Source organism: Micromys minutus (genome assembly GCF_963924665.1).
Source record: "Micromys minutus genome assembly, chromosome: 22".
In the NCBI taxonomy this organism is placed as follows: Eukaryota; Metazoa; Chordata; class Mammalia; order Rodentia; family Muridae; genus Micromys; species Micromys minutus.
Window position 1 is genome coordinate 37797872 of NC_137957.1, and position 12504 is coordinate 37810375.

Consider the following 12504-nt stretch of genomic DNA (forward strand, 5'->3'; position numbering starts at 1 on the left):
AGAAGAAGATGGCATGTAGCATGTATTCAGTATGTAAGATTTTTTTTTCTTCCTTTCTTTTTTAAAATTTGTTTTCATTTGTGGTGTGTGTTTGTGTGTGTGTACGTGTGTACGTGTGCTACATGTGCAGTTGCCCACAGGGCCCAGAAGAGGCTATCATATCTCCTGGAGCAGGAGTTCCATGGCTGTGAGCAGCAATGTTGGTAGTAGGAAGCGAACTTTGGTTTCCTGGAAAGAGTTCTAGGGCTCTAGGTTGGATTTTTGAAATACCGGCTGGTTTTGTCAACTTGACAGAAGCTGAAGTTATCACAGAGAAAGGAGCCTCAATTGAAAAAATACCTCCATGAGATCCAGCTGTAAGGCATTTTTTCAAGTAGTGATCAAGGGGGAGGGCCCAGCCCATTGTGGGTGGAGCCATCCCTGGGCTGGTAGACCTGGATTCTATAAGAAAGCAAGGTGAGCAAGCCAGTAAGTAACATCCCTCCATGGTCTCTGCATCAGCTCCTCCCTCCAGGATCCTGCCCTAAGTGAGCTTCAGTCTTGACTTCCTTTGGTGATGAACAGCAACGTGGAAGTGTAAGCCGAATAAACCCTTTCCTCCCCAGCTTGCTACTTGGTCATGATGTGTGTGCAGGAATAGAAACTCTGACTAAGACAATTGTGTTATCTAGTATTTCTTAATGACTGGTAGTCTTTGGTCTTCAGTAGTCTTTCACTGCCTCACAGTCATCTCTATAGCACAGTGGGAAGCTTAGAAGGTAAGAAGGACATCCATTAAAGCCTAGGTCTGTCTAAAGCCAATATCCTTTGGCAACTCAGCCTTTGTTGAATGAGTGAATGAATGAATGAACCTTTCTGTAAGTATGTAATGATTTTCTGTTTTGGTGAAGCCCTCAAAGGAGCACACTACTTCTTTTATAGGCTTTGGTAGTTTCTTAGCGCTGTTGAATGAAACATAGAGACACTAGAAACAGAAAGATAAAGCAAAAAAGACCTACAACAAGCCCGTAGCAAACTGACATGGTCAAAGCACAATCCATTATGCTGAGTCACTTGGGCACAGCTATTTCTTACACTTAATGCTTCACTTAGTTCAGTTCTGTTATTTATTATTTGTGATAAAAAAATTTTACAACTCTGCAGGAGACATTCTCCACTCCAAATAATGCCTTTCACTGGAAGCAATTTTTTCCCACATTCATCAATCTGAAATTCCTTTTCTTGCATGTAATTATCTCTAATTATTCCTCTTTGTTGTGGGGCAATAACTTGTCCTAAGATTGCTACTCTGCATTCCTCTCCCCTTCCTGGGTATCTATAGAAACTTTCGATCTCCTCTCTGGGAAGTTTCCTAGTTATTCGAATGTGTTTACCCTCTCTCACACATACGCAGGCTCACTCCTGCCTTTCTTCCCCGCCCCCCCCCCCCCCCCGTTTGTTTCTTTTGGCCTGTCTGGAACTCTCTCCACTTCTGTATCTTTTGTAGTAAGATGCTTAGGACAGTGGTTTTCAACCTGTGGGTCTCGACTTCTGGGAGGGTGGAAGGACCCTTTCACAGGGTCACATATCAGATAGGCGGTGTATCAGTTCTTTAAATTATGATTATAACAGTAGCAAAGTTATTTATGGAGTAAGTAAGGAAAAAGTAGTAAGGAAAATAATTTGATGGTTGGAGGTCACCACAACATGGCGAACTGTGTTCTAACTGCAGCATTAGGAAGGCTGAGAAGCTCCGACTTAGGAAAATGGCAGCTTTTTAGGTTCAAATTTTATCTGGCTGTTTATCAGGAAGCAGAGCCCTATGCAGCACCAAATTCTAGACTTTGAAAAAAAAATCCTTTACAATGACTCTTGTCTCTAAAAAATATAGAGAATTATATATATATAATAAATATAGAACTATATAATATGTAATGAGTATAAATTTATAGTTATACAATTATATATTTTTAATAATATATTGTTATGTATTTAATAACTATAATTATAACTTTAACTATAACTATATACTTTGTTTTCAAATAGCTCATGGTATAGAGTAGAATTCCTTAGAATTTTGTAGTTCATTAATTGCATCTAGGTCTTTACAGTTGGAGAGACCTGGGTTCAGAACCCAGGATTGCCTCTGACCAACGGTATGAGCCTGCATAACTTTAGCTCCATCTTTTTTCTTGAGATAGGCTCTCTCCGAGCAACCCAGGCTGGCCTTGATCTTCCTGCTCCTGCCTCCCAGTACTGGAATTAAGGTGTGTTCCACCCAGTCTTTACTGACTTTTATTCATCACTTTGTAATGGTTCTTATAGGGAGAATATAAATGTTACTTAATCTTTTAAAAGAATTACCATAGTATGATTATTATATTATGCTATATATTTTTTCCTATTTTTTGCATCTTTTTTACCCCCCCCCCCCAGTTTTACTTTTGGGATTAAAAATAAAAAGTTGCCACGCTTCTGGTTCTATTTAAAGTTTGCTTTTCAAAAACAGTTACTTCATTTTGGTTCTTCACTGGACTCATCCGCACTTGCTTCTGGAATAAAACAGAGATGCTTGTGTTGTTCATATGCCATAAAATGAACTTATGTGGCTTTGCCAAAGTGTACTTGGGAAGGAAGGGTCCACCAGGGGGTTACTGTCCCTGGAGACTTTGCTGTCACCTGAGAAACAGTGTCCTGGATATAGGCTCAAGAGTTGAAAACGGAGGATGCCTCAGGTTCCTAAGTGTTTTATGCTAAGGCATTCTGGATTTCATTAATGTAAAATTTTTACCTGTAAGCAAATGGATAGCCAAGACTCCAGCATACAAGAGCAGGAGATTCACATGAAGAGAAATATGTAGGCTTTATCCTATGAACACGCTATGTAAGTAGACACTGAAGGACCGAAAATGGCCACCCACCCAAGGCATTGCTTCTGTGCACAGAGTTCTTTTGGCCTAAGCCAGGAGGAAGAGTGTGGGAGGAGGCAAGGGTGTGGGGGCTAAGCTGTTTAGATGACAAACTCTCTAGTGTAGGTAACCGTAACTAAGGAGCCAGATAGGATCTTGGTAAACACTTGGTTTAGGGGTTGGAGCAAAGAGACCAAGTTTATTTTTATTCACTTGCTCCTAAAAGGCAATTGGTTGCATTTATTCTGGCCCCTTGGGATGAAGGAAGGGTATGCCAGCCGTCCTAGAGGTCGATACTTTGGTATGATGCATTGTTTTCTGGCTGCTGCTTTGCTATCTATATTGAGAAAGAGGACACCATGGTTAGAAGTGTGTTTCTTGACATTTAAAAAAAAAAGTTTTTATAAAGGATCTAACTGGGTGTGTCCTAAGAAGAGCTAACTTTGTTCGGCAAGGCATGTTTTCAAACATCTGTTTTTAAACATGCTCCATGAAAGGGAGGAAAGTTTGTACAGAAGCATCCTAGGATGGCTGTCAATAGTCCATGCCCACATAACACTCAATAAATCCTTTAGTGCTGAAAAGATGAGGGGAAGTAGAAAATTTGAGAGGACCTGGATTCAAGGATTTTTTTCAGTGCAAGCACAGTACTGGACAACTACAGTAGTTCAACGCTATTTAGTTCCAAAATAGGTCAAGATAGAACCAAAGGAAATGTTGGTGTGGTGTTAAGCTAGGTTTATCATAAATCACACACACACACACACACACACACACACACACACACAAACACTATATATATGTATATATATCCTATGAATAAGAAGTTTGGTGGTTGGAATTTCCAGATAATTATTCTGAAATGATGACACAGAACAACAGACATCTTGGAACTTCTTTCACTGATTTTCCTTTACAAAACCAAGTCCTATGCCAAACATCTTTCTCGGAAGGAGAAAACTGCACGTTTTATGCAGGAGGTACAGCTAACTCAGTGAGGAGATTATGTTACAGGTGGTTGTTCAGCTCAGACTTTTATTCCTGGGTAGAAGTAAAGGTGGCTGACCTCAGGGCTAGGACTGATGTCTGCAGTGTTCCGCAGAGCCCAGCAGGGAGCCGGGAAGGTTAGATCAGAATCACCAATGATGCTCATATAGAAGTATCTGTTTCTGGACCACTTCCCTATTGGGGTCTCAGAGTCAGGAGATCATCGAGAGCTCCCAAGAGACTCTGACCCACATCCAGGCTCTGACCACAGAGAGCGGTGCTTGTACCTGGTGGTCGGTGAAGGTGGTTAGACTCTGCAAAGGATAGGAAGTTCACACTTCTAGCACATCTGATCTCCTGATGTAAAGCATGAGGGGCCAAGCATGTAGCTCACTGGCAGTGTCCTTGCCTAGTGTGTGGGTGTCTAAGCTTCGTCTTCAGTATCTCCCATCTTTAAATCTGGTAGCTTGAATCACCGGCTAAAGTGGGAATATTAAAACCATAGACCCTGCAACATGCTACGGATTAGGACTCTTCCCCCAGCCCACTGACAGGCAGCACACCCCTGCATACATAGTCTCCCATTTTTAATATATCTGCTACAGCCAACCAACAGGGGATATAGTCACTCAGGAGCCAAGAAGTTTCAAAGAGTTCTCTTTGAAAGAACTCCCTTCTCTCCACTTAGCAACCATTTAGTTTGAACCTGTTTCTCTTCTTAGCCCTAAATTCAGCTTAGGAGACTCAGATTTTCCCTTGTGTTTATAGACCTTAAATGCACCGTCCTTTAAAAATACTTCTTTTTCTAACTTGTGTAAATAAATTCAGTTTCAATGATCTCCACTTGTCTTAAATAAACAAACAACAGCTTAGGAGTCCCCAGAGGTGATTTTTTTGGCCTGGAAACGTGTGGTGGACAGTCAGTCCCCACAGTAGACTCCAGTTCAGGCTGAAATAAAGAGGAAGTGAAAACAGATGATTTAATTGCTCACAGGAATTACTATATTGGCTGTCGGATTCAGTGCAGGGTCATGTTTATTCAGGTTTGATGGGTCTGTGACATTAAATGTGTAAATAAGGCTCATTGCATTTAGCACACCAGGAGAGCAAGAGACACAAAACCAGTTTGAACATCCATGGGGCCAACACATCCCTGGTTATTGGATTTGATTGAGAACTGATTTCCAGGATCAAATGCCATGCTATTTGAGACGAGCTAAGGTGACCAGGTGACTATCCCACTAAATGTATGGGAGCTGCTAGAAGCAGTTTGTCACTTCATTTCTTAGACACTTCATCCAAGCCCACAAAGGCACTCACTGAGTTAGAAAACAGGGCGATAGTTTCACAAGGGGGAAAAACTCTGTGAAGAAATACCACAGGGGATTTTCTGAGGAAGTCTTTCTCAGACTTCGCTCACTCTATCCCCACCCTCTCCCTGAGGCACGCAGAGCATCTCCCACAACCCAGAGGTCACAGTAGGGCTTAAACGAAAGCACTGTTGAGAACGTCCAATGATGTGATTCACACTCAGCCCTTTGGAGAGTGAACAGAGAGCACTCACTGGGGTGTCAGTCAGGGTTCGTGCATCCTGCAATGTAGTGCACTGACGTGACCTGTTACTGTAAATTTCTCCCCACCAAATAGGTAAGGCCTTTCCAGGAAGATCCTGGCATCTTACAGATCTGGTGATTGCCTCAGTGCCTGGCAGAGGGGACAATAAATGTTTTCAAGCAAAGTCTTGTGTACAGCCACTATATAAAAGAGTCCTTGTGAACAGCACCAAATTAGGCATTGAGGAGTCTTGAGATAAAGAAAACTTCAGGGAAGTATTCCTTTTTGAGATTTTTACTAACAGATCATGGAATTAGAGTTCTACTGAAGATCAAATGCAGGAATCTAAATTTCTGTTCTTCTCTCTCAGTAAACTTAAAACTTATTTAAAAAATTCTAAATCAGACACACACAAATAGAGATTAAATCTTTGGTTTTATTTGGACGTTGGTTTCAGTAGATTGTCTCGCTAGCTCATTTAAGCAATTTAGCTCTAGAAAGCCCTCGGACACTTTAAACCTTCATTGGAAAGTATCTTGCAGCCCCCTTAACCTTGACAGTACTGTCAGATGAGGACTTGTTAAAGTGAATTTTTGACTTTGTCTGGGCTGAGATCAGGGGTTCTGCATTTCTAAGTAGCAACCAGATGATGCCAATGAGATTAGGTCTCTGGACCACACACAGAGGGCAGGTTGTTGTTCTGCCTTGGTAAACTCAGAACAAATATAACAAAATAGTTATTCTGAGTAAAGTTGTTCATGCTGTTGATGTAGCCACAAAAGGAAATAGTCTGGATTTTTTTCCTTTTACTCAACCTCCCTTCCCCCCTCTCTCTAAGATTTATTCATTTTATGTATATAAGTATACTGTAGTTGTCTTCAGAAGGGAGCATTGAATCCCACTACAGATGGTTGTGAGCCACCATGTGGTTGCTGGGAATTGAACTCAGGACCTTCGGAAGAGCAGTCAGTGCTTTTAACCACTGAGCTGTCTCTCCAGCACCCAACCACATTTTATGAAAGTGAAGTAGACACTGCTGGAGAGAAGGCATCTAAGTATAGTGATTCTCTCTCAGGATACCTCCCACGAGTCTGTACATCACAAACAGAGGGTTTCCACAGAAGAACTGGATCGCTGTGTTCTGAGATAGACGCCAGGCTGCTATCGGCCATTTTCATAATTCTCCTCCACGCCACGCTAAGAAGCACATAAATACTGGCTGACTAGCAGCGATCAGCAATATGGCATGTTAGAGTAGTTTTAAACATTGATGCTCTCAGTAGCCCAGACAGAGGAGAACCTCAGGATCCCTGAAGAGGTTAAAGGGCTCAACTGGGCAAATGTGATTTGAGGCTTTGTTTAGTTTTGTTCTGACGGCTGTATTAACATGGTATTAATACAGTTGTCACTAAGATGGTGTTGGTCTCTGACCAGCTACAAGGAATCCATCTTTGTTTTACAGTTTCTTCTCTTGTACTCTTCTTACAAAACTCTGGATCCATGCATAGTTTATGTTTTAAAAAGCCAGAGATGACGGCTTTTTTATTATATATTTGGCCAGCATCTGAATCATAGCTTGTCACAGAACAGTGACAACAAGCAAATGGCTCCTAGTCTGTCTGTAACCCTTTCAATTGTTTCTTTTTCTTTTTTCTTTTTATTATTCAGACTCATAAAAAATGTTTCACTTGTTCTAATTCGTGTGGTTTTTATTTTACAAAAGCCAAACAAAATAAAAACTGTTAAGTAAGGGACAGAGAGATAGTTTAGACTGCAAAAGTACTTGCCATGCAAGACTATTTGAATTTGATCCCTGGAGCCCATAGTAGTAGTAGTAGTAGTAGTAGTAGTAGTAGTAGTAGTAGTAGTAGTAGTAGTAGTAGTAACAACAACAACAATAATAATAGCAGCAGGGAGAGGAGGGGTAGAGGCTGCAGGGAGGGCACAGCAATTAAGAGCACGCTGCTCTAGCAGAGGACCTGTGTTTAGTTCTCAGCGCCCATCTTGGGTGCCTCACAACCACCTGTAACTTCAGCTCCGAGGGATGTGACGCCCTCTCCTGGTCTCTGGTGGCATTTGCATTCATGTGCACATAGCTACACAAAGACACACACGCACACAGAGAATTACAAATAAGATAAAGTCATTAAGAAACACAGATGCAGTGGCGCACATCTCCAATCCCAGCATTCCCTTGGTGAGGTGAGAGGTAGAGACGGGACAGTGGCCTCTGTTGGAAGCTGGGGGCCAACCAGCCTGAAGTCTACAGTACTATAGAAGAAGAGAGACTCTGCCCTACCAAGTTAAAAGCCAAGAACCAACTCTTGAGAGCTGTCCTCAGACCTTTATACCCATATTCCCAAACCCATGCACACACACTCATACACACACACACACTCATACACACACATGCTCATGCTCACACACACATACACACACACAAATAATTTTTTTAAAAAGTCAGTGAATAATAATGCTTCTAAACAAATCTAAATTATACATCATTAAAATATGTTGCAAATATGTAATACTTTACTAATTACATTCTGCAATGGCTTTCTGTGTCCTAGAAACTAAACATCAACTTTTTTGTTTGTTTGTTTCAAGTCAGAGTCTTACTATATAGGTCTAGCTGTCCTGGCACTCCCTATGTACACCAGGTTGGCCTCGAACTCACCGAGATCCACTTGCCTCTGCCTCTGCATCCCAAACACTTGGATACAGCTGTGTGTCGCTACGCCCTGCTCAATGAACATCGGCATTTTAAAGACAGCAGTCAAGGCTTTCTGAAATCTAGCCAACACCGAGAACCCTTCTGAGTTTCTTTCACTGTTCCGTGTGCCCTCTACAAATGGAAATAAGTGTTTGCTCTTCCATCTTGATGCTCAAATGTTAACGAAGTGTCAGAGACCGAGTGTGCTCTAACCGATATAAAATCATGTGGGAGCAAATCTGAATCAGGGTTTCCCAAGCTTCCCAGTACATCAGAATGACCTACACGGCTTCTTAAAGCTCATATTTGTGAGTCCTGTCAACAGACTTTCTGAATTTGTTGGTCTTTGTTGGTGCCTAAGCACTTGCGTGTCTAACCTTTCCCTGGTGACGCTGCTGATACACCTGCAGGGGTGGCATTATGGAGATTACTCTGAGGATTTGTATTAGCGTCTGAGGCTATGGGATATACACAGACCCACTCTTTAAACATACCTAGTACAAATGGGGTTGGATTGAACATTTTCCAAATTGAAGCAATTTTGTATGCACTTCTTTTAGTCAGCACATACAGATAAGAATTCTTTAAGTCCCAAAAGTACTGTGGACTTTGAAGATGTAACTGGTTTTAAAGAGATTTATTTATTTATTCATTTATTTCTTTATGTGTACGGGTGTTTTGCCTGCATGTATGTGCACCACATGTGTGCAGTTCCCACAGAAGACAGAAGAGGGCATCAGATCCTCTGGAATTGGAGTGACAGATGGTTGTTAGCAACTATTAGTGGGAACCAGGGCTGGGAACCAAACCCAAGACCTCGGGCAGAGCAGCCAGTGCTCTTAACCACTGAGCCATCTCTGCAGCCCTAGGTGCAAATATTTTTGACATAAGGCATTTTTTTTTTTAATGGAACAGAAACACTATACTGATATTTCCTTCCAGCTTACAAACAGTGGTTCCAGTTCCCATTTCTTGGTGTTTCACTGTATGTGCCGACACCTTACTGTCTCACCCGGAAACCTGTTAAAATGACAGCTGGAGTACAAACACGATCTGGGGCACATGAGTATCCACAGAGAAATACTCTGAGGCAAATCCAGATTTGGCGTTTGATGAACAAGGTGCACTATGCTGTTCCCCCTCCCCTGCTTAAGACACAAAGCTGGCAACAAGAAACCCATTAAAACTGCATGTGGAGATTTCACCGTTCCACAGAAGTTCAAAGTATGTATTTTAAAAGAACAATTTGTTTTTTTCCTTAAAAAAAAAAAAAGAAATAAAGAAAGGCATGGTGATGGTGGTGATGGTGATGGTGGTGATGGTGATGGTGATGGTGCTAATGGTGGTGATGGTTGATGGTGGTGATGGTGGTGATGGTGGTGATGGTGATGGTGGTGGTGGTGATGGTGATGGTGGTGGTGGTGATGGTGATGGTGGTGATGGTGATGGTGATGGTGGTAATGGTGGTGATGGTGATGATGGTGATGGTGGTAATAGTGGTGATGGTGATGATGGTGATGGTGGTGATAGTGGTGATGCTGATGGTGGTGGTGATGGTGATGGTGGTGATGGTGATGGTGGTAATGGTGGTAATGGTGGTGATGGTGATGGTGGTGATGGTGGTGATGGTGGTGGTGATGGTGGTGATGGTGGTGGTGATGGTGGTGGTGATGGTGGTGATGGTGGTGATGGTGATGGTGGTGATGGTGATGGTGGTGGTGATGTCATTTGAATGAAATCAACGTGCTCATTTCCTATTGTAGTGCTCCCATTCAATCACTGATTCTAAGCCAGAACCTGAGCCTCTGGCACTGATAGCCAAGTGGTTTCTCTAGTCCGATAACTTCTTGTTGAGAGGCATGCAGATTCCATCGATTGAGCACTTCATCCTACGGGATAATACATTGGCTCTGTATACTCGAACCACACTCACCCAGGGCAATGCCACACACTGGAGGCAGACCTTTTACAATTCTATGTTTTATTCGAAGAAACTTCTGGGAGCTATGCCAACAGAGAGGCAGAGCCTAGCCTGTGCATTCAGTGGTTTAAGAGAGAGCGTAAAATTTTTATGCCCCAAATTCATCAGGATAATGGAATACCTTCGCTCAGTGTTGACTAAGTGCATTCGCAATGGCATTTCACCAGGAGTTCTCAGGGGTTCAAGGCTAGCACAGCCCAAGTGCAAGCGGCCGTTCTATTCCATCTGCACATTACCACTTCTTGTGTACTCTTTATTCACATTTCCTCCTTCCTCGTCAGTTTTACTAGCTCTCTTGTGGCATGAAGGACACTTGTTTATCAGGAGCAAGACAGGAGATTCCCCTCAGGAATATTGGGCTCTTTTGACTGCAAATTCTTGGCATGTAAGAAATTAGCTATTTGTGAGTGTATTGTCTCAGGATTTCATAACCTTTCCCCCTTGGGCCAGCAAAGAGAAGGATGGTAAGATATGTTTGCACAGATCGTCTTAGTGCATATGCTTACCTTTACAAGCATCCGGGGCAGAGAAGGGTCTCCTGAGGTCGCGGTAGAAACCTGGCTTACAGCGCTGACAGTGCTGACCCTCGGTGTTGTGCTGACAGTTTTTGCAGACGCCGCCACTTCGATTCCCTGATGCCTCCCACACGTTGATGTCGAAGTGACAGGCGTCTGCGTGCCCATTGCACTTGCAGGCTGGCGATAAAACAGCACAGGAGGGTCATCAGACACTGGCAGCAGGTTCCCTAACAGCCAAGACATCAGAAGAGGATAGAGTCGTCCTTCAATGTAAATGTTACTTACTTATGGAAGGGTGTAAAGCACAGAGTAAAAACCATACAAAAAGGGATATATTAGGAACAATCAGCTGGGTGGGTTGTGGGATAGCGGCAGCGAGCCACAGTAGGGGTGGTGGTGGCAGTGATGACCCACACCTTTAATCCCAGCACTTTGGGGGCAGAGGCAGGTGGATCTCTTTGAGTTTGGGCCAGCCTGGTCTACAGAAAAAGTTCCTGGACAGCCAGGGCTACACAGAGAAATCTTGTCTCAAAAAACAAAAACCAACCAACCAACCAACAAACAAACCCAAGGTAAACAAAAGCAACAATAACAGAAGCAGCAGCAGCAACAACAACAACAACAAAACCCCCAAACCTAAAACCCCAAAACTAAACAAACCATAAACCAAAAGAACTATTTTCTTTCTCCTGATCGGGGTCCCCCTTTTATTTTACACTTCTCTAGACTTCCATTTTTCGTTAGACATTGGCATTTTAAAGTGTCAGTATGTGCACGGAGGTCATTGTGAAGGTCATTGTTAATTGTTAACTGGGCAGTCTAGATCACCTGGGAAACAGGCCTCAGCACACCTGTGGAAATATTCATTATGGTAATTGCTGTGGGAGGACCCATTACAGTCATGGACCAGATCATTTCTGAGTCAGGGAGTTTGGATTGCACAAAATGGAGAGAACCCTGGACCACTAGCCTGCGTTCTCCTCTTCCTGTTTCCTGATTGTGGATGCTTCAAGTTCCTTTACTTGACTTCATCGCTGTGATGGACCAGACCCTCTAACTAAAGCTGGAGTAAACCCTGTATGTGGCTTTCCTTAGAGTATATATCACAGGAAAGAAACTAATATAATTACCAAAGTGAAGGTAGGTCCATTCAGTCGAAGATAATGGTTACAAAGATATTCTGGGAACTACAGTTATATTCTGGGGTTGGCATTTATTTTGGAAAGCTATTTGAGAGGTTACCAGGTTTCCTCTTGGGTTGTGACTCCTGATCTTTTCACTTCCTGCTCCTTTCTGAGGCTCAGTGGGTCTCTTGCCTGGGTGAGGAAAATCTAAGACTCTTGGCATTATTTGAAAATAAAACTGCACACTAAAGATATAAACCATAATTCATGCTTACCTATGAGCCTGGAAAGAAATATCTGGTGGATAGTGGACATAGCTCAAGTATCTCTGAGATGAAACCAAGGGCTTCACACACGTGTGTGCATATGTGTGTGTGCATGTTACTAAATAAATTTAGAGGTCAGAGATTAATTAATAGGAATCAATTCTCTCCTTCCACCATGTGGGCATCATCTGGGAACTAAAATCATCAGTCTTGGTGGCAAGCACCTTACCAAGTTGAGTCATATTGTTGGCCCACCTTTTTACTTTTTGTTTTGAGATAGGGTCTCACTTAGTAGCCCAGTCTATTCCTGAACTCACTTTATAGCCCTGGCAGGCATCGATGTTGGGATTCTCCTGCCTCAGCCTTTTCAAATAACCGGGGTTACAGGACTGAACCAGTAGTCCTTGTTGAAGTCACATTTCTCAGCTGTTGTCATCTTGAAAGACATAAGGAGACCTGGTATTGAAGCCTCC

General features: G+C 42.6%; 1 protein-coding gene across 1 annotated transcript in view; it reads right to left on the minus strand.

The window, feature by feature from the left end:
- The window catches only part of NTN4 (netrin 4), a 103799-nt gene that overhangs the window by 20553 nt on the left and 70742 nt on the right, over positions 1-12504 (minus strand). The window contains exon 5 of the mRNA XM_080935338.1: positions 10630-10818. Within this exon, the coding sequence (XP_080791464.1) occupies positions 10630-10818 (189 nt within the window). The remainder of the gene's footprint in view (positions 1-10629; positions 10819-12504) is intronic.